This window comes from Miniopterus schreibersii (assembly GCF_964146895.1).
Source record: "Miniopterus schreibersii genome assembly, chromosome: 22".
Lineage (NCBI taxonomy): Eukaryota > Metazoa > Chordata > Mammalia > Chiroptera > Miniopteridae > Miniopterus > Miniopterus schreibersii.
Window position 1 is genome coordinate 94,407 of NC_138124.1, and position 24,209 is coordinate 118,615.

A 24,209-nucleotide genomic window follows, 5' to 3' on the forward strand; every position below is an offset into this window, starting at 1 on the left:
GCCAAGTGCCGGGGGCGGGGCTAGAGTGGGGCGGGGCAGTCGGGCGTGTCGGGAGGCAGCCAACCAATGTCTCTAAGCACATCCTCGAGTAGGGATTTAAAAATAAATAAAAAATATAAGTGGCTTTTTTTTAATGTCTTTATTGATTTCGGAGAGGGGGAGAGACAGGAACATCAATGATGAGTCATGGATCGGCTGCCTCCTGCACGCCCCCTCCTGGGGATCGAGCCTGCAACTGGGGCATGTGCCCTGACCGGAATTGAACCGTGACCTCCTGGATCCTAGGTGGGTGCTCCACCTCTGAGCCAAACCGGCTGGGCTATAGGTGGTTTTCTCTAATACCATCATTTCATTGTATCAGAAAGTAATCGCTATATGGTGAACTGCTTTATGTATCGTAGATTTGCTTCCTCAGATGTGCACAAGTGGATACTTTCTATGTCTGGATGGAGACCAGGGCTACGCATTTCTACAAAGAAAATGGAAAACTTTTTATTGAGGAGTCAGAATGATATAAAACCTGAGAGTACACAAACATTTCAAATAAAGGGTAAAAAACAACAGAAAACATGAGTGTTCGGCTAGAAATGTTATTTTATTTTAAAACACATACAGATTAATAAATATTGGAAAACTTAATAGCCTTTTTATTTACATAAGGCAATCACATGCTGTGACTACTTCTATACAGCAAAATATAAGAAGTCTTAGCCATTGACAAATGTGTGCGTGATGACTGGAAGCTCCCGGCACGTTCACATGAAAACACTTTGATGCAACCCATCAACATTTCACATTTTTCATCTCCCCTTCTTCCTCTTTCACGATTATATTCCACTTTACAAGAAAGTAACAGTTACTTAAAAAGGCAAGAAAGACTCAGGAATGATACTTAAAAACAGTAGTCTTAAATTTTCCGAAGTGCAAAAACAGATATGAAGGGGTGTGTGCGGAGGGCTGGCGGGGGGGAGGCAAGTTATTCTATTCTGATAAATAAAAGAAACATGGAACTTTTCAATGTGACCCTTTGGCACTAGTGGTTCGGGAGCTCCTGATTCACCTGGTGTCAGGTAGTTCACGGTCAGGGCTGAGCTGCTGGAGAGCAGGAGGCTCAGCATCGTTCATTACAAGTGTAACGCGCCAGAATCGATCTGTTCGCCAGCTATGAATCTCCCGCCAAAATAAACCCATGGGGAACCTGAAAGAGGCTCATCACACCACCAAACCATGATCTTTCAGTGTAGCTTTTAAAAGTCCCTGTTTAATTTCCATATTTTACAGTAGAATATAGAAAGTCCTTCCCTTTAAAAGAAAGAAAAAGGAAAATTAAAGCTTTATGGGATTATGCAAACTTTACACCAGCGCATTCAGTGCTCGAAGCTGCGAGTCTACAGCGTGGTCCTGAGCAGACAGGAGGCCCCGACGAGCCCTTTCCACGGGGTCGCTCCCGGGCCATCCTGCACGTGACACTGTCACCTGAGGTTGCCGGCAGGTGCCGAAGTGCCAGCACCCCAAGACAGGCGATCTGGAGAACCACCCCCTCCCTTTAGAGGTAGAGAAACTGAGGCACAAAAAGGTAAAGTGACTCACCTAGAGTTGCACAATTCAATGAAAAATAAAGAACAAAGAAACCCTTCTCCCTGGTCGCGCGCGGAGCCCTAGACTGTGCTTCTTACCACACTGGCCACATTAGAAACAGATGCTTGTTTACATGATCCTTGCTCTACTGACTATCAACTTTTTACTAGCTGTTTCTGGTTGATGTAACAAAGCTACATTTTCTTAAAATAGAATTCTTTTGTTGCATTTACTAGCATGTGAGAAAGGTGTGTGAAAATAAATGAGAAGTGGTATCAGGCCAAATCCCCCCCCGCCCCCCCCCCCCCCCGTTCCCATTATTCTGTATCTTTTCAAGTATAGGTGGAGGTGTAAGAATCCGGCCAGGTGTGAAGCATCACCTAAAGCTGAAGGACAGAAGCTCATCCCAGGGACAAGTGGGAGGTGGGTGTGAGGAATACAGGAAATTGAGGTATTTGATATGACCGACAGTTTTATGTTGTGTCTGGTGGGCAAAAGATCTTTCCAATTCAAGTTCACAGACAGCGGACCTCTGACTACGAGTAGGAGCAACACATACGAAAAGCTAACAGGACACGTTCTTGGGAGCAGGGTCAATGCTAAGGAGATCCTGTTATGCTTTTGGTCCCTGAGAAGGCAGAACACCGAGATTCCATCCTGTCCTGCTTGAGCTACATCCTTGGTGTCAAACAGTGAGGCCAACGCCCTCACACCACTGGAGCCCATGAGTCGTGGGCAGGACTAACCAGAAGCTGCTTCCCTTTCCAGCTTCCTACTTGGTCACAGGAAGCCCAAGTCAGGATCAAGTCTGCATCAGAGAAGAGCCCTGGGCGTAGGTCTGCAGACAACCAGAGTGTTTGATGGGCTCTTCCAGACAAGCTAAGCAGGCTGGAAAAGAGGTCTCTCTCCCAATGAGACTCAGGCAGCACGTTGGTGGCCTATGTTCATCAACACCTGGGTCACCATGGACTGAAGTGCATGTCCTCACCTGGGAGACACTGGTCTCGAGTGCTTTGCAACTGTCTAGGAACTGGCCTCTAGAGGTGAGCACAGCAGTTACACAGACCTGAGCCGTCAAGGAGAGTGAGAGGTGGCTGCATCTCTTCACAGCTCCTTCCTATCAGACAGGAAACCCAAAGAGGAGGAACAAAGAGCAACCTACTGCTGCTGGCATGGACTCCAGCAAATAAAACCAAGGACAGCAAACTGGCTTGGAAAGGAGGAACTGAGGTGTTTCTTATTGCTGAACCAAGAGCAGTGATCTAATTCACTAGCATTCTAATGTGAAAAGACAGTAATGCTATCTGAGTGATGATCCTCCTGGAAGACCCAACCATGGGCAGGTCTTGCCTGCCCCCCCACCCCCCGTGTGGCCGGGAGCCAACTGCCCCCTTCTCCAGAACCTTCTCTCAAGAGATGGAGCAGCCCTGCAGAAAGCAGAGCCCCCAGGGTGGCCTTGGTGCTGGGTTGAATTAGAATCCTTCATAGGCTCTACGCTGGATCAGGGAGCAATCTTTTTAAACGCAGATTCCGATGACAGAATAAGGCATTGGCCAAGTAGGGGAGGAGAGAAATGTCTATTTAAGTATCTATCCAGAGTATATCTGCATGTTGTGATCACAAATATGATTTTAGAGGAGGCCTGAAGACTAGTAGACAGTGGGTATTTTTCTTAGTTTTAGCAGAGATAAAACTCAAAGTCTAGTATAATGAAAAAGTTCCATATGTATTTCTACCGAGACCCATTAATTAGCACTCTAAGCCCTCCCCGAAAGCTCTGACTTCAAGACTTTTTTCTCTGCAATTCCACATGAATTTGGGAGATAAGCACTATTATATCAGAAGCTATACGCTCTAGGTCGAACTTGACGATTAGGCTGTTATACCTGCTGGTCACGTCCATTCCTTTGAGGCTAGTCACACACATGAAATACAACGGACCGCGTGGGCTCTGTTCCACTAGAAGGAAAGCTGCACATCCTACTGAAGTATCTGCTGATGGGATGTAAACCTGGGAGACATGTCTGTCCTGGGACCAGCCTCCTCAAGAGGAGGCACATCATCAATACTTTGAGATTTTGTTTTACTCTAAAAAAGACATAGGGATGATTATCCAGAAAGTGTCTCCTTGAGTATCCGTGGTGTAATTGTGAATGAAAATGAAATAAAGACACAACAGATGCACTTCAACTAAACTTCACACATAGGTTGTAGCAAAATAAACACGGTATTTCCGTCTGGCCTGTAACCTTCTCAGTAGCATATGTGTGCAGACACACGTACTCTTTCAATATCTCACACAAGGATCCCTACCTGGGAAACTATTTTTTATGCCTGAAAGGATACTACTTTATATTTTCAGAAAGCTCAGTTCAATAAATTAAGGCCCGTAATTCCTAAAAATACTGGTGATTGAAGAAAAAACCTTCGAGAGCTGAAGGAAAGAATGAGGAACCTTTGAGCACTTATTAACTATCAGTGAGCATATTATCCCTGCCTTCCGACGTGGCACCGTCCCCCACTGAGAGAGAACCTCTCACACGCAGGACATGATGTCGCGATGAAACACGCCACTCTCTGCTCTGTCCCACTTAACACACATGAAAGGTTACCACGGACAGACGAAGGATCTCTTTGATCCAAATACCGGCATAATGAATGGCTATTGTGCATTTAGGAAGTTGAATGAGGCTGGGGGAGTAACTGTGGGGTGTCGAAGCTCTGCCTTCTCAAACAACAGGGAGCTGCCCAATTAACTGTTTTCCTTTTTGCTAGAAATTCTCTGGAAACTCGCTGTGTGTTCCAGTCCCACCAGCCTCCACTTGGTCGTGTCCTTTACCTGTTCCTGTATCACAGGGAACTTGATACGTGTGCTGAAGAGCCACCCTCTCGTCTAACAGTCTTATGATCAAGTTGAATAATTTATTTCTTCTGAGTGGCCACATGTTCACTGGAAGAGAACCTGGGTCTACTGGGCACTGGATCCCAGTTACACAGACGGAACGCAAATAAAAGACCTCCTGCTACGTACATCAGCTGTCTTTAGCCGGACAATAACCGCATGCTAACAGGCTCAGTTCTTTCTAATGTATCTTCAGTATTGACTCTCTTCCAACTTTATTTATTAAAACCCCTTTACATATTTATGTTTTGAAGAGTGAAATATTAAAGAGATCCATCAAGGAGGTGGCGTTATTCTAAGCTAAGGGAACATACGCACAGTCATAGTCGAATTAAGTGACTAGTTTAAATGGTAAAGGCACTGAAATTGACCTAAGCTATTGGAAGTTGTCCGGGAAGCGGAGCCCGGGCAGCCAGTCACTCCTCTCTCCACCTGTGGTTAACATGTCTTGGAGTGGGGGTAGGGAGAGGCAGCTCATTACAGGATTAAAAACATTAAATTAAATGCATATGCCTCTTACTTGGGTGAGGTCATACAGGCTGAATGCAAAATAACACAACTACGGGTCCATGGACTGTACAGTCAGATTGCAAGACCATCTCTCTCACTTCCCAAGTAATCATCTGAGTAAGAGTATCTGCTCCCCCCCCAAAGCCCAGCCAGAAAGAGCCCATCTTTATTTCCTATCTAAATGACGTGAAAAGGTCTGAAAAGAAAGAGTATTTATGAAAGCTTCCGGTTAATGGCAATGAACATGGATTCTTCTCATCAGAGAGATGACGCCCAGGCGACCAGGTGGCAACTTCAGCCGGCAGAGGGCTGCCCCACCTGGTGCCCGGCAGTGCCGGTGCCCACGACCACACACTGATACACAAGCCTCTCTATGCCAGTGACGCGGGGGCTCTCCTACTTCGCCTCAGCTCAGGAACAAGAGCCGTACCCACGTCCTGCTCCTCGGCCTCCCCACCCCGCCGCACCCTAGTCTGTTTTCATGTTGGACTTGTTCATTTCCCCAAGGCTGAAGTTGAACTCCTTGAACACCTGTATGAGCACAATGCCCACGGAGACCGTGGTGAAGCCACAGGCCATCCCCAGGAAGTCCACCAGGCCCACGTTGCTCCACTCGCGGAACAGGATGGCGGAGGCCAGCAGGACCAGCGTGGTGAAGACCACGTAGTAGATGGCCCCGAACACGGACGAGTCGAAGCACTCGAGCGCCTTGTTGATGTACCTGAACTGGACGATGATGCTGCAGCCCAGCACGGCCAGGAGCACCAGGCACAGGCAGAGGGCGCGCTGGCTGGACGGGTTGTTGTGGAAGAGGTCCTGGGCCGCCAGCCCGATGCCCTTGGTGGAAGGCACGGTGAAGCTGCCCAGCAGGGAGCAGATGCTGATGTAGACCATGATGTTGGTGGGCCCGTGGGCCGGCGCGATCCAGAAGATGAGCAGCAGCAGCATGAGCAGCACGATGCACAGGTAGCCCACGAACACTGCAAAACACCGCGGCCCGCGTCAGAGGCGGCCGGCCAGCGCTGGGCGGCCTGCCTGTGCGCGTGGGGGGGCGTTAAAGGACACGGGAAAGCCCCGGGGTAGCCGCGATGGGGACGGAGGGCTGCATCCCTCGCAGACGCCAGGGCCCTGGGTGCGCAGACAGTTCCACACGCTCAGAGCGCCCTGCTCCCCTCCCAACGCCCGCCTACCTCCTTGGAATGGTGACTCAAAATATGCTCATAACAATCAGAGCCCAGAGCCTGCTTTATGTATAAAGCAAAGCAATTTTTCCATGGATTTAATCTACGCTGAATTTTTCAGACCTTCATCAAGACTTATCCTAAAAAAGCAAACAAATAAATAAACAAAACCCTGGCTGGTGTGGCTCAGTGGTCTGTGTATCCTCCGGTGCACCGAAGGGTGGCCGGTTTGATTCCTGGTCAGGGCACCTGTCCAGGTTGGGGGTTCGGTTCTGGGTTGGGGGAAAGAGTCGATTGATGTTTCTCTCTCTCTTTCTCCATAAAATGAATAAAAACGTATTTTTTAGAAGAACACCCTCTCTAAATATCAATGGAAAAAATATCCTTGGGTGAGGACTGACATCAACAAAAAAGAGAGAGACCTCTGTGGGGAATGTGAAGGTAAATGGAACCAGGTCAGGGCTCTCAGCTGCACACCAGGGGGGGGGCGGGGGCGGGAAGCAGGAGGTCCCCAGCGTGTGGCCTACAGCGGACCCGGAGGACAGGCACCGGGAGACAGGGGCACCCCGTACAAGGACAGCAGAGCGCCTGGGGGGCACACCACGGTGCTCGCAGGGCGCTAGAAGGGGGTCACCTGGGTTGGTCAGCTTCTCCTCCAGCTCGGCCTGCGTGGTCACGCTCTCGGATTTCGGGGAGTGGATAATTAGCACGACAGAACCCGCACAGCTGAGCAGACACCCCAACTTGCCCAAGATGTTGAGCTTCTCCTTCAGAAGGTAAGAGGCTAAAATGGACCTTCAATGAAAAAAAGAGAAATCGAAGTTGGAATCGTACCACCTGACCTGTTTCTACTCATTGCAGTTACTTTAGAAAAGCCCCTTTTCTTTACAGCCTTGGCATATCGGGGCGATGCTCTAACCAACTGAGCTACCCGGCTGGCTGGGGCCTATTTCATATTTGTAGGCCATCTGTCTATCTTCTCTGGAGAAATGTCTGCTCAGATCTCTAGCCCATTTTTCAACTGGGTTATTTATCTTTTGGTTGATGTGTTATAAAAGTTTTTGTAGAGTTTAAATACAAGTCTATTATCAGACATGTAATTTGACATTTTTCTAACCTTCTGTCAGTTAACTTTCCACGTTCTTTCTCCCCTAGCTTGAGAGTTAATCGACATATAACACTGTCTAAGTTTAAAGTAAGAAATGTATTGATTTGATACATATTTTACAAAGTAATTACCACCATAGTGTTAGCTAACACCCTGCCACACCTCATCATTACCGTTTCTCTTTTGTGATGAGAAAAGTTAAGATCTACTCTCTTAGCAACTTTCAAGTATATAATACAGTGTCATTACTGTAATCACCACGCTGCACATCAGATCCCCAGAACTCGTAACTGAAGTCTGCACCCTTTGGCCTACAGTCCCCATCTCCCCAACCCCAGCCCGTGGTACCACCACTTTAGTCTCTGCTTCTATGAGTTTGGTTCTTTTAAATTCCACATATAGCCTGGCCGGTGTGGCTCAGCAGTTGAGCATCGACCTAGGATCCAGGAGATCGCAGTTTGATTCCCAGTGAGGACACATGCCCGGGTTGCAGGCTCAATCCTCAGCAGGGGGCGTGTGGGAGGCAGCCGATCAATGACTCTCATCACTGATGGTTCCCTCTCTCTCCCTCTCCCTCCCTCTCTCTGAAATCAATAAAAATATATTTTTAAAAATTCCACATACAAGCGAGTCATGTGGTATTTGCCTTTCTGTCTGAATTATCTCACTTGGCATAATGCTCTTAAGGTTCATAAAAGTTTTTACAAATCACAGAATTTCCCTGTTTCTCCTGGTTAAATAATATTCCTCTGTGTGTGTGTGTGTGTGTGTGTGTGTGTGTGTGTGTAGCACCCCTTCTTTATTCATTCCTCTGCTGATGGAGACTTAGACTGTTTCCATATTTGGCCATGGTAAATAATTCTGCTGTGAACATGGGAGTGCAGCCATCTCTGAGATTTTGTTTTCCTTTGCTGCCGGATCATGTGGCAGCTCTAGTTTTAACTTTTTGAGGAAACTCCATACTGTTTCCGGAGTGACTGCATCCAGTGTGAAGGCTGAGAAACCCTGATAGAGAGAAAGCACCTGATGGAGCACGTGGGATAAAATGTCAACAGTGGATATGTCTGGGCGAGGGGCATGTGGGTGTCGTTTTATTTCATAACCTGATAACTTTCTGTAATTGAGAAATTATTTCAAAATCTCTTAAAATCTTTTTTATTTTTTAAAAATGTTTTTATTGCCCTAGCCGGTCTGGCTCAATGGTTAGAGCATCAGCCCACAGACTGAAGGGTCCTGGGTTTGATTACAGCCAAGGGCATATACCTGGGTTGTAGGCTCGATCCCCAGGCCTGGTCCAGGCACATGCGGGAGGCAACCAATCAACGAGTCTCTCTCATGTTGAAGTTTCTCTCTCTCTCTCTCTCCCCCACTCTCTCTGAAAAGCAATGGAAGAAATAACTTTGGGTGAGAGTTAAAATAGATATATATTTTTATTGAGCAAGGAAGGAGAGGGAGAGAGAAACAGCAACATGAGAGGGAAACACTGATTGGCTGCCCCCATACACACCCCTACGAGGGGCTGAGCCCGCAACCTGGGCATGTGCCCTGACAAGGAATGGAACCGGAAACCTTTCAGTGCAGGGGACAATGCCCAACCAACTAAGCCTCACCAACCAGGGCATATTTATGCTTTTTAGGCGACAGAACCTGAAAGCCTAACAACACAAAATTAAATACACCCATCCCAGACACACCTCTCTGCAAGGACTCAGGGCTGTCTGGAACAGCAGAATACTAATGTATTCTGAGTTAGAGACTTGGATTTTATTTCTCGCCTATCACATCTTGACAATGTCTTCAAATGTAAAACAGAATATAAATAGGTTCACGGGAGGATATGTGTGGAGCTATTTAGTAAACGTCTCATACAATCATTTTTGTTGGCAATAAAGCGTAATAAAAAGACTCCATTTGTGATGTGTGGTGGTGGCTGGAGGCCTTCAGGTCCCCACTCCTTCTTCTTCCCCACATCTGGGCAACCTGATAAGAAAGCCTGCACATACCCTTAGGTCCTGGTGTCCTCGGTCCCTTGGACTGGCAGAAATGTCAAACCATGCGAGCCCCAGGCTGGGCTTGGAGACCTCCATCTGGCTCACCTCCCATGACAGTGAAAACCCAAAGCCTCACCTATCGCTCGGTTCACTGCGGACCAAACCAGAGCCCCTCTCCTGGGGGGCCCATTCGCTGTTGACTCTGAGGAGGCGTAAGTCCTGTCACCCCCCACTGGTTCCCGTGTGAGATTCATCCCAACCTCCACAATTTCCCGGGGTGGGGGGATGCTCAGTGTCCAGCAGGGAATGGTAGGTGCCCAAATAAAATACGAACTGAGCAGTTTTGCTTAATGACTTCTCAGCATCACCTGCCAAGGTGCCAGGAAAACCCTCCTCCCTAGGAAGTCTTCCAGGGCACACGCAGAGTGACACCACGCCACTCAGCGACAGCCCTGAGAGAGCTGGGATTTGAAGTGTACTGAAGCATATTTCCAAGAGAAACGTGACTCACACAACTAAACTTGAAGGAATGAAACTGAACCACAGAGCCCTGGCCGGTGCGGCTCCGTGGTCGGGGCGCCCGCCCGAGCACCCAAGGGCCTCGGGGTTGAATTGCGGTTAAGGGCAAACAGCAGGCTGCAGGCTCGATCCAAACCAATGGAAACAATATCCTCAGGTGAGCACCGACGACAAAAGCTACACCATCCAGGGCAGAATGCCGAAGGCCTGTCCTCAGCCACCGTCTTACCCTTATTGCCTGAGCAGCAACACTGAGAAGAAGGTTTTAAACACAGCTAAAGAGCACGTGAAAAACCAAAGCAAGCAAGCGGCTCTCACCCGAAGGGCACGCCCAGGGCGCCCAGAGGAGTCACCAGCACGGTGGGCACCGCGGTGTAGGCCAGGAAGTTCCCGATCTGCCCGACGGCCACTGTGGAGAGAGCGCGGGTGACGGCGCCCACGGGGCCGGGGCGCGCGAGGCCCGCCCGGGAGGAGCCACTTCCCGCCACCCGCGGGCGGGCCCGAGGCGGCAGCTGGCGGCGGGTGCGAGGCGCCCACTCTCGACGGCCAGGCTCGGACCGACTTCAGGCCCCGTATCGCCCTCGCGTCCCGACGGCGTCCCCGGCGAACCCGGGGCTGGCGGGGGAGGGGCCTCCTGCCCTCCTGCGGCTCAGGGAAGGACCCAAGGGCCCAGCCAACCGCAGCGCAGCCCCTCGAGCCCGCCCTCTGCCCCGCCCCTACAGCCCCGCCCCGCGCCCCACCCCTGCCCCGGCCCTACAGCCCCGCCCCGCGCCCCACCCCTGCCCCGGCCCTACAGCCCCGCCCCGCGCCCCACCCCTGCCCCGCCCCTGCAGCCCCGCCCCGCGCCCCACCCCTGCCCCGCCCCTACAGCCCCGCCCCACCCTCTGCCCCGCGCCCCACCCCTGCCCCGCCCCTACAGCCCCGCCCCGCGCCCCACCCCTGCCCCGCCCCTACAGCCCCGCCCCGCGCCCCACCCCTGCCCCGCCCCTACAGCCCCGCCCCGCGCCCCACCCTCTGCCCCACCCCCGCCCCTACAGCCCCGCCCCTGCCCCACCCCTACAGCCCCGCCCCACCCTCTGCCCCGCCCCGCGCCCCACCCTCTGCCCCGCCCCTACAGCCCCGCCCCCGCCCCACCCCTACTGCCCCGCCCCTCCAACTCCCATCCCTTACAGGCCCACCTTCCAGTCCCCTCCCTACATCCCACCTTCCGCCCCGCCCCCTAAGGCCCCACCCTCCGGCCCCGCCCCCTACAGCCCCCACCCCGCCCCTACAATTCCACCCTGACCCCGCCCCTATAGCCCCGCCCCCGCCCCACCCTCAGGCCCCACCCTGCAGCCCCGCCCCCATGCGCATCTCCCCGGGGAGGCCCCGCCCGCAGGGGGCACTTACTGGCGATGGTGCCCGCCCACCACACCACGTCGGTCAGGTAGGAGGTGCCTAGGAGAGAGGAGACGGGGTCAGGACGCGCCGGGGCTCAGGAGCCGCACCCCGAAAGACGCCTGCGGGGGACAGAGCGGGAGGGGTCCCGCTGCTCTCCCGGGAAGGACCCACGTTGGCCTAGAAGTCGCAGTGACAAGCCGCTTTTCTTCTTATTGCTGTTCTTTAATTCTCTTTTTTAATCCTCGCCTGAGGATATTTTCTCCATTGTTTTTCAGAGAGAGAGAGAGAGAGAGGAACATCCACGTGCGAGAACATCAATTTTTTTAAAATACTGATTTCAGCGAGAGGAAGGGAGAGAAACATCAATGATGAGAGTCACTGATCAGCTGCCTCCGGCAACCCAGGCCTGTGCCCTGATGCTCTAGGCACCCAGCCACACCCGCCAGGGCAACTGTTATCCTTTAACCATCACCTGAGGATAGGATATGTTTTTTCTGATTTTAGGGAAATGAAAAAAAAAAAATAACATGAGACAGAGAAACACGGATTGGCTGCCACCCAAGCGCGCCCTCACCGGGGATCGAATCCACAACCCTTCAGTGTCCCGACGACCTGGCTGCCAGGCCAGGGAGAAAAACCACTAAAAGGGGCACAGCCGCCCTGGCTGGTGTGTTCCCATCAAGGGCAAGTACCTAGGCTGCAGGTTGGACCCCTGGCCCTGGCTGGGACGCCTGCTGGAGGCGACCAATCCATGTGTCTCTCACACACCAATGCTTCTTTCTCTCTCTCTCTCTCTCTCTCTCTGTCTCTTTCGGCTCCTTCCCTCCCTCCCTTACACTCTCTCCAAAAATCAATGGAAAAAATATCCTGGGGTGAGGAATCACACAAAAATAAATAAAAGTGGCACAGCCCTGGCTGGTGTGGTTCAGGGGGTTGAACATCGGCCCACACACCAAAAGGTCACCAGTTCGATTCCAGCTCGGGGCACATGGCCAGGTTGCGGGTTCCATGCCCCAGCATATGGGAGGCAACTGATTCATGCTCCTCTCCCACAGTGATGTTCCTCTCTCTAAAATCAATAAAAACATTTACAAAATAAAAATAAATAAAACTGGCACAGATACTTTTTATAACCATCAGTCTGACCCAAATGACAAACTGAATCTTTAGCGTCAGGGGTGCGGGGGTGCAACACACCACCCAGACACACGCATATTCTTTGGAATGAAGTTTTATGTTAGTTCCAAATGATATTTGTTCTTCAAAGTCTAATTTTCTCATGCATCGACTATAACCCATTTATATATGAAATCATTTTACTTGCCTAGGGTTCAATGCCTTCTACTTAGGCTGCTCCATTTTCAGAAGTTAGAGCCTCTCTGACAGGGCTCTTTCCAGTCCCCTGGGCAGCAGGCCCTCAGCTCCCTCAGTGCTGTGACACATGTAGAGTCCCCTGTGTCCATCACATCTGTCCCTCTTCATGCTTTTGCGACAGGTGCCATCAGCCAGAGCGTCTCCCAGCCTTTGAGACACACGTTTGTCCTTCAGATATGTCACCATGCTCCTCAACTGAGAGGTTTCTTTCACTTCAGGTTAAAGTACCTACTTCTAATTGGACATTTTAATTCTCAGTAATTGGGTACAATTAACACAGGAAGCCAGCTCGCTTCACGGAGGAGAAGAGCTTCGGGTATCACAGTAAGTACTTAAAAAAAAAATGGGGCCAACACATAATGACAGGGTAGGAGGAAGGGCCGAGTCAGAATATCACCGTTGGCAACATCACATAAAAAAAGTGATTTGGGCCCGGCCAGCCATGGCTCAGCGATTGAGCATCGACCTGGGATGCATGAGATCAAGGTTCAATTCCCGGTCAGGGCACTTGCCCGGGTTGCCAGCTCGATCTCCAGTCAGGGGCCTGCAGGAGGCAGCCAATCAATGACTCTCATCATTGATGTTTCTCTCTCTCCCTCTCCCTTCCTCTCTCTGAAATCAATAAAGAGAGATATATATATAAAAGTGATTTGGGGGTTGGGAGGGGGTAGGAAGAGATTAACCAAAGAACAAATATTCACATATGCATAACCCATGGACACAGACAATAGTGTGGGGAAGGCCTGGGGTAGGGTGGGGGTTGGCTAGAGGGAGCAAAAAGGGAGAAAATGTGAGACATCTGTAATACTGTCAACAATAAAAATTTTAAAAAAAAGCGATTTAGGCAAGAATCATCAATGGAAGACAAACCCAATTAAAAATGGGCAAAGGACCTGAATAGACACTTTTCCAAAGAGGACACACAGACGGCCAAGAGACATGTGAAAAAATGCTCAGTATCACTAATCACCAGAGAGACGCAAATTAAAACCACAGTGAGGTGTCACCTCACACCTGTCAGAATGTCCACCATCAACCAATCAATAAGTGACAAGAGCTGGTGAGGGTGTGGAGAAAGGGGACCCTGGTGAACTGCTGGTGGGAATGCAGACTGATGCAGCCACTGTGGAAAACAGTGTGAAGTTTCCTTAAAAAATTAAAAATGGAGCTGCCTTTTGACCCAGTGATCTCACTTCTGGGAATACATCCTAAGAAACCCAAAACACTAAAGAAAGAATCTATGCACCCCTATGTTCATAGCAGCGTTATCTACAATAGCCAAGATCTGGAAACAGCCCAAGTGCCCGTCAGTAGGTTAGTGGATAAAAAACTGTGGACATTCACACCATGGAATACTATGCAGCTGTGAAAAAGAAAGGGTCTCGTACCCTCTGGGACAGTGTGGAGGGACCTGGAGAATATTATGCTAAGTGAAATAAGCCAGGCAGAGAAAGACAAATACCATATTATCTCACTCATATGTAGAATCTAATGAACAAAATAAACTGATGAACGGCCCTGGCCAGTGTGGCTTAGTGGTTAGAGCACTGGCTCAGGACACTGAAGGTTCATGGGTTCGATTCCTGGTCAAGGGCACATGCCTCGTTGAGGCGAATGCGGGAGGCGAACAATGGATGTGTCTCTCTCACATCGATGTTTCTTTCTCTCTCCCTCTCTCCCTTTACACTCTCTCTAAAAATCAATGGAGAAAATATATATCCTCTGGTGAGGGTTAAAAAAATGAATAAATGATAAACTGATGAACAAAATAGACGCGGAGGCCTGGATACATGGAAGAGACTGACAGATGTCACATGGAAGGGGGCTGGGGGGACTGGAGAGAGGAAAGTGAAGGGTTAGCCAAAGAACAAAGGTATATGCATACAGCATGGACACATCGTGTGGGGCGCGCCGAGAGAGGGGGGCCAAGGGTGGGGGAATGAGGGCATCTGCAATGGTGCCAGCAATATACAATTTTTAAAAGAATAATCATCAGCGGATAGTAAGACGAGTGGACGAAAGCTGGCTGAGGAACAGGGCTCTCATGGTCTCCGTGAATCAGCTCCGCTGGTGTTTCATTAACTATAAAGAGAAAAGGTGATCTTGGCAGAGCCTGGCAGGCATCACCCCCACCCAGTGGCCTACGTTAAGAGCAGCAGCAACCAGCCTCCTGTGCCTCCTGACAGGTGAGTTGAGAAGGACAACGTCGCCTCGGTGGGGTCCCTGCCAAGTGCCTCCCCAGCAGGGAACTGCAACAGTCTCCGAATTAGCTGGCTTTGCTCTTGTGAACGGCAAGGTCACGAATGACAAAGAAAGGCAGACAACTGCGGCAGATGACGGGGAACTAAGGGGACTGGGGACTAAACACGACACGCGGTGCCAGGTGGGAAAAAGGTCAGTAACAGTGGAGCAAATGGTCAAGTTTGAAGATGGACTGTGTGGATGAAAGACCAACAAAACTCTGCACGAGAACATGACTTGTGCTTCATACTCTGGCTCAAGGAAGCTGACAGCCATGTGGCCAGGGGACAGCACTTAGCTAAAAATGACCTCTGAGGGCAACGCCACCTGACCATTGCCTGCAAACGCCTGGTGGGGAACCGTCCGTGGGCGCCCGGATCAGGGGCAGTGCCAGGAGCTCTGCTCTGTGGTTTTCCAGGAGGCCCGCGAGGCAGGGCAGCTGTGACGCCACCCGCTGTGGCTCGGCCTCTGCTGACAGCCTCCAGCAGGAGAGGTCAGGACAGTGGCCCTGGCTCCTGTCCTTCTGAGTGTGCCTGATGCAAACATGGCCCATGCTGTCCTATGAGTCACAGAGCACAGCTGAGCCGAGAATGCCCTGTCTGCCCGATGGAACAGTTGTCAGCTGTTGGTACAGAATCTGCCTGAATCCCCTGGATGTGCTGACCACACCACGCCTATGCAAGAGAAGGTCCCTGTACCCACGCGGGCTGGGTATTTAACAACAAAAGGTCACGAAGTCCACTCCAGAACACTGGTGTGAGGCGCCCTGTGGACCAGTTCTCCAGCAGGACAACCATATCTGGCGAATAAAGTATTAAAACAGCCCTGGCCAGCCTGGCTGGTGTGGCTCAGCGGTTGAGCACTGACCTAGGATCCAGGAGATTGTGGTAAGATTCCCGGTCAGGGCACATGCCTGGGTTTCGGCCTCGATCCCCAGCAGGGGGTGTGCAGGAGGCAGCTGATCAATGAAGCTCTCATCATTGATGTTTCTATCTCTCTCTCTCCCTCTCCCTTCCTCTCTCTGAAATCAATAAATATGTTTTCTAAAAAATAAATAAAAACAGCCCTGGCCAGCGTGGCTCAGTTGGTGGAGCATCATCCCGTGCACAGAGAGGTTGCTGGTTCAGTTCCGAGTCAGGGCACATGCCTGGGTTGCGGGCTCAATCCCCGGTAGGGCCATGTGGGCGGCAACCTATTGATGTGCTCTCACAATGATGTTTCTCCCTCTCCTTTCCTCTCACTCTAAAAATCAATAAACTATGTTTTAAAAAGTATTAAAACACATTTTTTAAGCCTCTGGAAATTGTCCTAAGAGCAAACAGCATACCGAGAAACATTTATGCAAGAACATCTACTAAATCTCAGTAAGAACAGAGTCATTAGCACATGGGCTAAGACCCACTCCTCTCTCCCCCACAGAGGCCCAGTAACTAAAATAAACAAGCGAAAAACAGAGATGGGGAGAGGAATCAGCATCCAGAGTTGCTACCAAGTATCACCTAAAATGTCCAGGTAGCAACCAAAAAAACCCATGAGACAAGAAAGAAACAAAAAACAAACCCCACAATTAAAAAATGGCCATAAGACTTGAATAGACATTTCTCCAAAGAAGATATTTTAAAAATGGCCAAAAGCACATGAAGAGAAGCTCATCATCACTAATCATTAGAGAAATTTGATGCAAAACCACGATGAGATATCACTTCGCACCCATTAGGATGCCTATGACCAAAACAGAAAACAAGCGTTGGCAAGGATGTGGAGCAACTGGACCCCTGTGCACTGCTGGAGAGAGTGGAAAAAGGTGCAGCCGCCGTGGAAAACAGAACGGCAGTTACTCAGTTACAGAATCACCACATGACCCAGCCATTCCTCTTCTAGTATACACCCAAAGGAATTAAAAGTAGTGACCTGAACATACGTATTTACAAAATACAAGGGACTTGTTATTTTCTATTATACATGAAACGGCAGTCTACAGTACAAGATGGAATATTTCATATCATGTATATTTCACCACAATAAAAAAAATAGCTGAAGAAACAGAGGCCTGAAAATGATAAGCCCCACAGCTCTCTGTCATTGTGAGGTACTAACTGACTGACACACTCATGAGCCTGCAGCATCTGAGTCACAAACCAAAGGCCCAGGGCAGGGGTACCTGGAGCCGGAGCCGGAGCCTTCGCGGTGTCTGTGGCCCGCCCCCCCACACTGATGCTACTGCCATATGATGGTCCTTGAACCTGGACCTTTGGTATTTCCTGTCATCTAGGTGCTATTCAACTTTAGGAGGACCAGGCGCTAGGCCCCTGTCTCGGGTCAGGCCACCCTCTCGACAGTGCTTCTTGATGTGAAAACCTTTTTAAAAATGTCACCCTTTTGGTGTTCAAAGGTACCAAGAAGATGCATATCGGGACCATTCTGTAGAGATTTCTGGGTCTTCACGTTCCTGATGGTCTGTCCTATCTTTTCCTCCTAGGTCTCTAAGGAATTAAGTGGCACCAGGAGGAAGCAGGGCAGGTTCCCCTGCTTATCGGAGTGAGAAACAGTTTATATTCACGAATAAGCTACTGCCTGCTGGGGTTACCATTACAGATACAATTTTCTTGTTCCCTTTTGTTACACATGAAACAAGCAAATGATGTAAGATGGACTATAACTAAGTGCTTGGGTGGTGCTGGTTTCTGTGTTGTACTAGGTGTAAAAGTTCGGAGAAAAGGAGTCCTGGGGCCAGCATGGCTGGGTAATAATAAAAATAAGAACGGAAAACATACTGCAAGACATGCAAAGAAAATGTGACATATATTATTACATATATTGAACAAGCAGGAAAAATGCAGGCAACAAAAACTGCCTTGGAAGAGGGTCTAGATGTCATATTTAAGAAAAATTCCAAACCAGTCATTAAAAATATGTTCAAATAACTAAAGGAAACCATGCATAAAGAAGTAAAGTATCATGACAATTTATCAGGTAGAGAATATCAATAAAGAGATAGAAATTATTAAAAGAAAAAGCAAAATGGAAATTCTGGAGTTGAAAAGTACAATCACTGGAATGAAAAAAATATAATCAATAACAGATCTGAATTTCCTGGCAGAAGAATCGGTGAACTTAAAGAGAGAGTCATAAAGATTATACATTTTAAAAGAGAGAGAGAAAACGGTGTAGAGGAAAATGAACAGAGCCTTAGAGAAACATGGGGTACAATTAAGCGCATTAATAGTCATAATATTACTATTATGAGAGAAAACAGGAAAAATATTCAAGGAATAAAATAAAAAGGCTGAAACTTACCAAATATGATGAAAATCTACACATCCACGCAGTTCAACAAACTCCAATAGGACAAACACAAAGAGATCCACAACCAAGTGACATATTGGTAAAAATACTCAAAGACAAAGAAAAAGTTTTTTTAAAAAGCAAGAGAAACATGACTGAAAACATGCAAGAGAATTCCAATAACATCAACAACTGACTTCTCAGCAAAACAGTGGAGGCAAGGCGGCCGTGGGATGATGTATTCAAAATGCTGAAAGGAAAAGAAACTGTCAAACAAAAATCTTATATCCAGCAAAACTACTTTTCAAATACAAAGGCAAAATAAAGACATTCCCTGATAAATGAAAATGCAGAGAATTCCTTGAGAACAGACATGTCTTACAGTAAGTATTAAATAAAGTTCAAGTAAGAGCGAGTAACTCAGATGGTAATTTAAATACACACACACAGTGGTGAAGGTAATTATGTAATTATAAAAGAATATAAATGAAAATTTATTCTCTTTGTCATCTTCACTGATGTGAAAAGCTATTGGATAAATATGTATATAATTGTATTGTTGGATCTATAACACATAGAATGTCATACATTTGACAGGAACAACACACAGGCTATGAGTAGGACACGGAACTTGACAGAAACTTGAATGCACAGAACAAATGAAAACAGTGAACACAAACACTCTCAATCTAGACCTGCTTTCCTTTGTTTTCTAAGATTCTTTAGGACGTGAATTCTATAAAGTGTACAGTACTTCAATCCTAAGTTAAGTCAATATATTCCTGGGTTTGTAATATAAAAATATAAAATAAAAAAGCAATACAGCTATATAGAAGTAATGTTTCTATATCTAACTGGAATTTAATAAGTATAAGTCTAAAGTAGATTCTGTAAGTTAAGATGTATATGGTAAGTCTTAGAGCAACCATTAAAGAAATAACCAAAAAATATAGTGAAAAATCATTAAAAGAATTAAAATATTATGCTAGAAAAATTCACTTAGTGCAAATAAAGCAATAAATGAGTAGAGGAGCATAAAGTATATAAAACCTTTAGAAAACAGAGTGCATGGCATGCAAATAACCAACTGTAACAGTTAAAAAATTAAATGCCAGTTGCTTTATAGTGTTATTCAAGTCTTCTATTTCCTTGCTGATCTTCTGCCTAGTTTTTCCATCCATTTTTAAAAAATCCTCACCCAAGGATATGTTTAGAGAGAGGAAAGGGAGGAGAGAGAAACATTGACCGGCTGCCTCATGTACGTGCCCCAACTGGGGATCAAACCCACAACCTAAGTATGTGCCTTGACTGGAAATCAAACCCACCACCTTTTCAGTGTACATGCAGGACGATTCTCCAACCCACTGAGACACGGCCAGGGCTCTGTCCATTTTTGAAAGCAGGGTACTGCAGTCTCCAAGTGTTATCATTTATCTATTTCTCCCTTTATTCCGTCAGCTTTACTTCATGTATTTTGGGGCTCTGCTGTTAGGTGCATGTATATTTATGATTGTTACATCTTGCTGAGAGAGGAACTATGTCATTGTTATACAATGTCTTTGTTTCAGGTCACAATTTTTGCCTTAAAATCTATTTTGTCTCATGTTAATATAGTCACTTAGCGCTCTTTTGTACATAAGTAAATATTCAATGTCTTAAATAACTGAACACATTTCATTCTACAACATCTTGAAGCTCCTTTTTATAGATATGTATATACTTAAATATATCTTTATTGATTTCAGAGAGAGCAAGGGAGAGGAGGAGAGATAGAAACATCAATGATGAGAGAGTCATTGATCGGCTGCCTCCTGCACGCCCCCAACTGGGGATCGAGCCCACAACCCGGCATGTGCCCTGACCGGGAACTGAACTGTGATCTCCTGGATAATAGGCCGACGCTCAACCGCTGAGCCACGCCTGGCCGGGCATCTTTTTTATATATTTTAAAAATATATGTTTTTATAGATTTCAGAGAGAGGAAGGGAAAGCGAGAGAAACATCAATGATGAGAGTCATTGATCGGCTGCCTCCTGCACGCCCCCTACTGGGGATCTAGATGAAACCCAGGCATGTGCGCTGACTGGGAAACAAACCAGTGACCTTTTGGTGCCCAGGATGATGCCCCTCCAACTGAGCCACAATGACCAGGGCAACAATTTTTTTAAAAAAATGTTTTTATTGATTTTTTACAGAGAGAGGAAGGGAGACAGAGAGAGAGACACACTGATGAGAGAGAAACATCAATGGGCAGCCTCCTGCATGCCCCCTACTGGGGATCAAGCCCGTAACCTGGGCATGTGCCCTGACTGGCAATCGAACCTCATCTCCCGGATCCTAGGTCAATGCTCAACCACTGAGCCACGCCGGCTGGGCCATTGGTTGCTTCTGGTATGTGCCCCGCCAGGGGATCAAGCCCACAACCCTGGCATATCAGGATGACACTAGCCAACTGAGCTACCCAGCCAGGGCCTCACCCTCACCTTTTAAGCCAACATCAGGCAAAATTTTCCTGCTTCCATGAACATTAAGTCAGTCAGATTTTCTGTCTGCATACCTGACCCACACCCCTAACTATAGATCAAGGTGAACTCCTCCAGGTGGTCCCCAAAGGCCTCAGTCCAGGAGCATCCCCTGTGCTGTCCTGCAGGCAGCCCAGGCTCTGCCTGCCCATCCACCTGTGCCCAGCCTCCTCCCTGAGCTGGCTGCCCCAGGTCCCTGCAAAAGTTCCTGGGTGCCTGCACTCCATACTGGTGGCCCTGAGCCCATCACAAACAGGTATTTTTCTCTTATGTCCTAAAACCACTTAGTTTATTTACAGTTTCGCCTTCAGGCATCACTGTCCCTAAAGGAGCTAAAGTCATTCACCTGACACCCTCAGGAGGCACCTGTTCAAGCCTCTGGCCAGGCTGATGCCTGGCACTCAAGTCCTCTGGCCTCATTAGGAGCAGGGAGCCACCAAAGTGTGGGAAATGGAAGGCTTTCGGTTTGTCTGTTTGTCTGTCTGCTCTCTTGCGTCCTCCCCTCCACTCCTAGCTGTGGTTTGCAGAGGCAGCAATAGCTAAATCCTAGGGCTGTTCAGCTCACGCTGGAAGCCGTGGATGCTGAGTTGTTTATAACAGCTGAACTGTGGGACAAAGGAGTGCTGTGCCCATACAAAGAGACTTGTTGGGATGACACTGCCAACTGGCAGTGATGTTCTCACCGTGGACTTTTTTTTTTAAGTGAGAAAACTTTTTAATTTTTTAAAAATTTATTTTAGAGAGGGAGAGAGAAATATCAATGAATCAACTGGGCACCGCCCCCCCGCCCCCCCAACTTGGGATGAGCTTGAAATCAGGCATGTGCCCTGACTGGGAATCGATCGAGCTGGTGACCTCTGGGTCCACAGGCAACACTCAGCCAACTGAGCCACAGCAGCCAGGGCCGACTGCGGACCTTAAACCATCTGTTTAGCTATAAACGTGCCTCAGAAATGTCCTTAATACTGTATATGACTTTCTAGCACAAAAATATAGTTATCTAGCTGGACCAGCATGGCTCAGCTATTGAGCATCGACCTAGGACCCAGGAGATGGCAGTTCGATTCCCGGTCAGGGCACATGCAGGGGGTGTGCAGGAGGCAGCCGATCAGTGACTCTCTCCTCATTGATGTTTTTCTCTCTCTCTCCCTTCATCTCAAATAAAAATATATATATATTTTTTAAAAAGACTTAAAAAATATATATAGTTATGTACGTAGTTTATTTGCCTTCTGATTACACCACAGAAAAACTCCCAGTCATGTGTGCTCCCAATAACAGAAGCTGCTTCTAACACCACAGGAAGAGCAGGGTCACTGTGCCCTTTACTAATCAATTAGTGCTTAATTTTTTTAAAAAAACACACACATATCTTTATTGATTTCAGAGAGAGGAAAGGAGGGGGGAGAGAGAGAAACATCAATGATGAGAGTCTTTGCTCGGCTGCCTAGCCTGCAACCGGGCCTGTGCCCTGACCGGGAATCGAACCCCGATCGCCTGGATCCCAGGTCCACGCTCAGCCGCTGAGCCCCCCCCCCGCGGGGCGTGTCTTTTCTTATTAATTCATTTCCTCGAACACGGGAGCTGAGCTGAAATAACGGGTTTAGCTGGACCCCAATAACTGTTTTTTCCATTAACTGAAGTCAGGTTTCCTGACATTTTACCCGGTGTCTTGGCTCCTGGGTGCTCAGGCTCGGGCCCCTGCGAGTCCCTCGGACCTTACGAGTCCCGGGGAGCCCCGGCCACGCACCCCGCGGGCTGTCCCGCCGGCCCCGGGGCGGCGCTGCTCTCGCCTGGGCTGCGCGCGGGTGGCCCCGGGGGCGGCCGCGGGGACGGCTCTTGGCGCGCATCCTGCCAAGGGCACCTGTGCCTTGTCTTGTGGGAACCCCCCGGCGGATAACTGATTTTTAGAGAGAGTGGGGGGGGGGGGAGAAGCAACGATGCCTGCGGGGATCGAACCTGCAACCGGGCACGTGCCCTAGACCGGGAATCGAACCCGGGACCTTTGGCGAGCAGGGCGACGCTCCGACCAGCGAGCGCACAGACCCGGGCAGCACGTGCGTGCGTCTGTCTGTCTGTCTGTCTCTGACTCTCCGCAGGCACCTCGACCACCCCTGATGCCTGTCCCCAGCCAGGCGCTCCCCGAAGACCCCTGTCCCCCGAGACGCGTCCGCACCGCAGGTCGCCCCCTCGGCCGCCCGGTTCTGCCCGCTCGGTGCCCGATTTCGACACAAACGCCCGCGGCCGGGCCTTTCCAGCGCCCCCGCGGCCCGGCCCTGAGCCGACGGCGCCCCGGCCCCGCCGCGCCCGGAGCGCGAGCTGCGGGAGGAACTGCGGCGCCCACCCAGGGCCGGCGCGAACGCGCGGGGGCACGCGGCCACCCACCCACGGGGCCCCGGCCTGCGGTCCGAGCGCCCAGGGACGCGGCCAAGGGCCGCTGCGCCCGCACCTCCCCGCGCGGGCACCCGGGGCGCAGCCGGCCCGCCTCGGGGTGCGCCCCGGCCCCGGCCTCGCGCTCGCGCCCCCATCGCCCGTCCGGCGTTCAGGTCTGAACCCGAGGCGGATGCACCCGGGGCCCGCGCGCAGCTCCACGCGGGCCCGGCGGGCGCGGGCCCGGGGCGCGCGGCGGTTTCCCCGGCGACGGGCCGCGCGGGCCGGGAGGGCGGCGGGGGTGCGGGCGCCCTCGGACCCGAGGAGGCCCCTCCGCCGCCGGGAGGGGGAGGCGGGGCGGCGACACCCGCCGTGGCCCGGGGCGCGGGGATTCCCGGCTGCAGCCCGCGGCCCGGCCGGAGGCGCGTCCCCGGCGCCGGCCCGGCTCGGGGGGACCCCCGCCCCCGCGCGCGCGCCCGCCCTACCTCGCCGCTTGGCGCGCACGATGCCCTTCTTCTGCAGCACGAACGTGGACCCGTTCACCAGGCTCGACACCACGGCCACGCCCAGGCCGAGCGACACGGCGGCGGGGCTCGGGCTGCGCGCCCCCTCCCCGGCCGCCGCCGCCGCCGCTGCCGCCGCCGCCGCAGTCCCCATTCCGCCCGCGCCGCCCTCCGCGCCTGCGCACGCGCCGCCGGGCGGGGCGGGGCCGGGGAGGGGCGGGGCCTGGACGAGGCGGGGCCTTGGTGGGCGGGGCTATGGGCGGGGCCTGAGCGAGGCTGGTCCGCGCGCGGGTGGGACTGGTGCCGGGGTGGGGGCGCAGTTGTGGGGGCGCAGGGGTGGGGGCGCAGTTGTGGGGGCGCAGGGGTGGGGGCGCAGGGGTGGGGGCGCGCAGGGGTGGGGGCGCAGGGGTGGGGGCGCAGGGGTGGGGGCGCGCAGGGGTGGGGGCGCGCAGGGGTGGGGGCGCAGGGGTGGGGGCGCAGGGGTGGGGGCGCAGTTGTGGGGGCGCAGGGGTGGGGGCGCAGGGGTGGGGGCGCGCAGGGGTGGGGGCGCAGGGGTGGGGCGCAGGGGTGGGGGCGCGCAGGGGTGGGGGCGCAGGGGTGGGGGCGCAGGGGTGGGGCGCAGGGGGCGGTGGCTGGGCGGCGCTCGCAGCGGGAGGACCGGGCGGGGCGCGAGCCGGGCCCGTGCGGAGACGGGGTTCCCGGGTTTGGGAAACAGCGAGGCGGGGCGGGCAGCTAAGTGTCCGGT

General features: G+C 50.9%; 1 protein-coding gene across 1 annotated transcript; it reads right to left on the bottom strand.

The window, feature by feature from the left end:
- Nucleotides 1–578: 578 nt before the first annotated feature.
- On the bottom strand, nucleotides 579–23,637 carry NIPA1 (NIPA magnesium transporter 1). Its single transcript, XM_081124451.1, has 5 exons — nucleotides 23,447–23,637; nucleotides 11,179–11,226; nucleotides 10,108–10,198; nucleotides 6,806–6,966; nucleotides 579–5,970 (listed from the first exon to the last, which is right to left on the bottom strand). Exons 1-5 carry the CDS (start codon nucleotides 23,616–23,618, stop codon nucleotides 5,459–5,461), a joined length of 984 nt encoding a protein of 327 aa, XP_080980577.1. The 5' UTR covers nucleotides 23,619–23,637; the 3' UTR covers nucleotides 579–5,458.
- Between the last annotated feature and the right edge of the window lie 572 nt (nucleotides 23,638–24,209).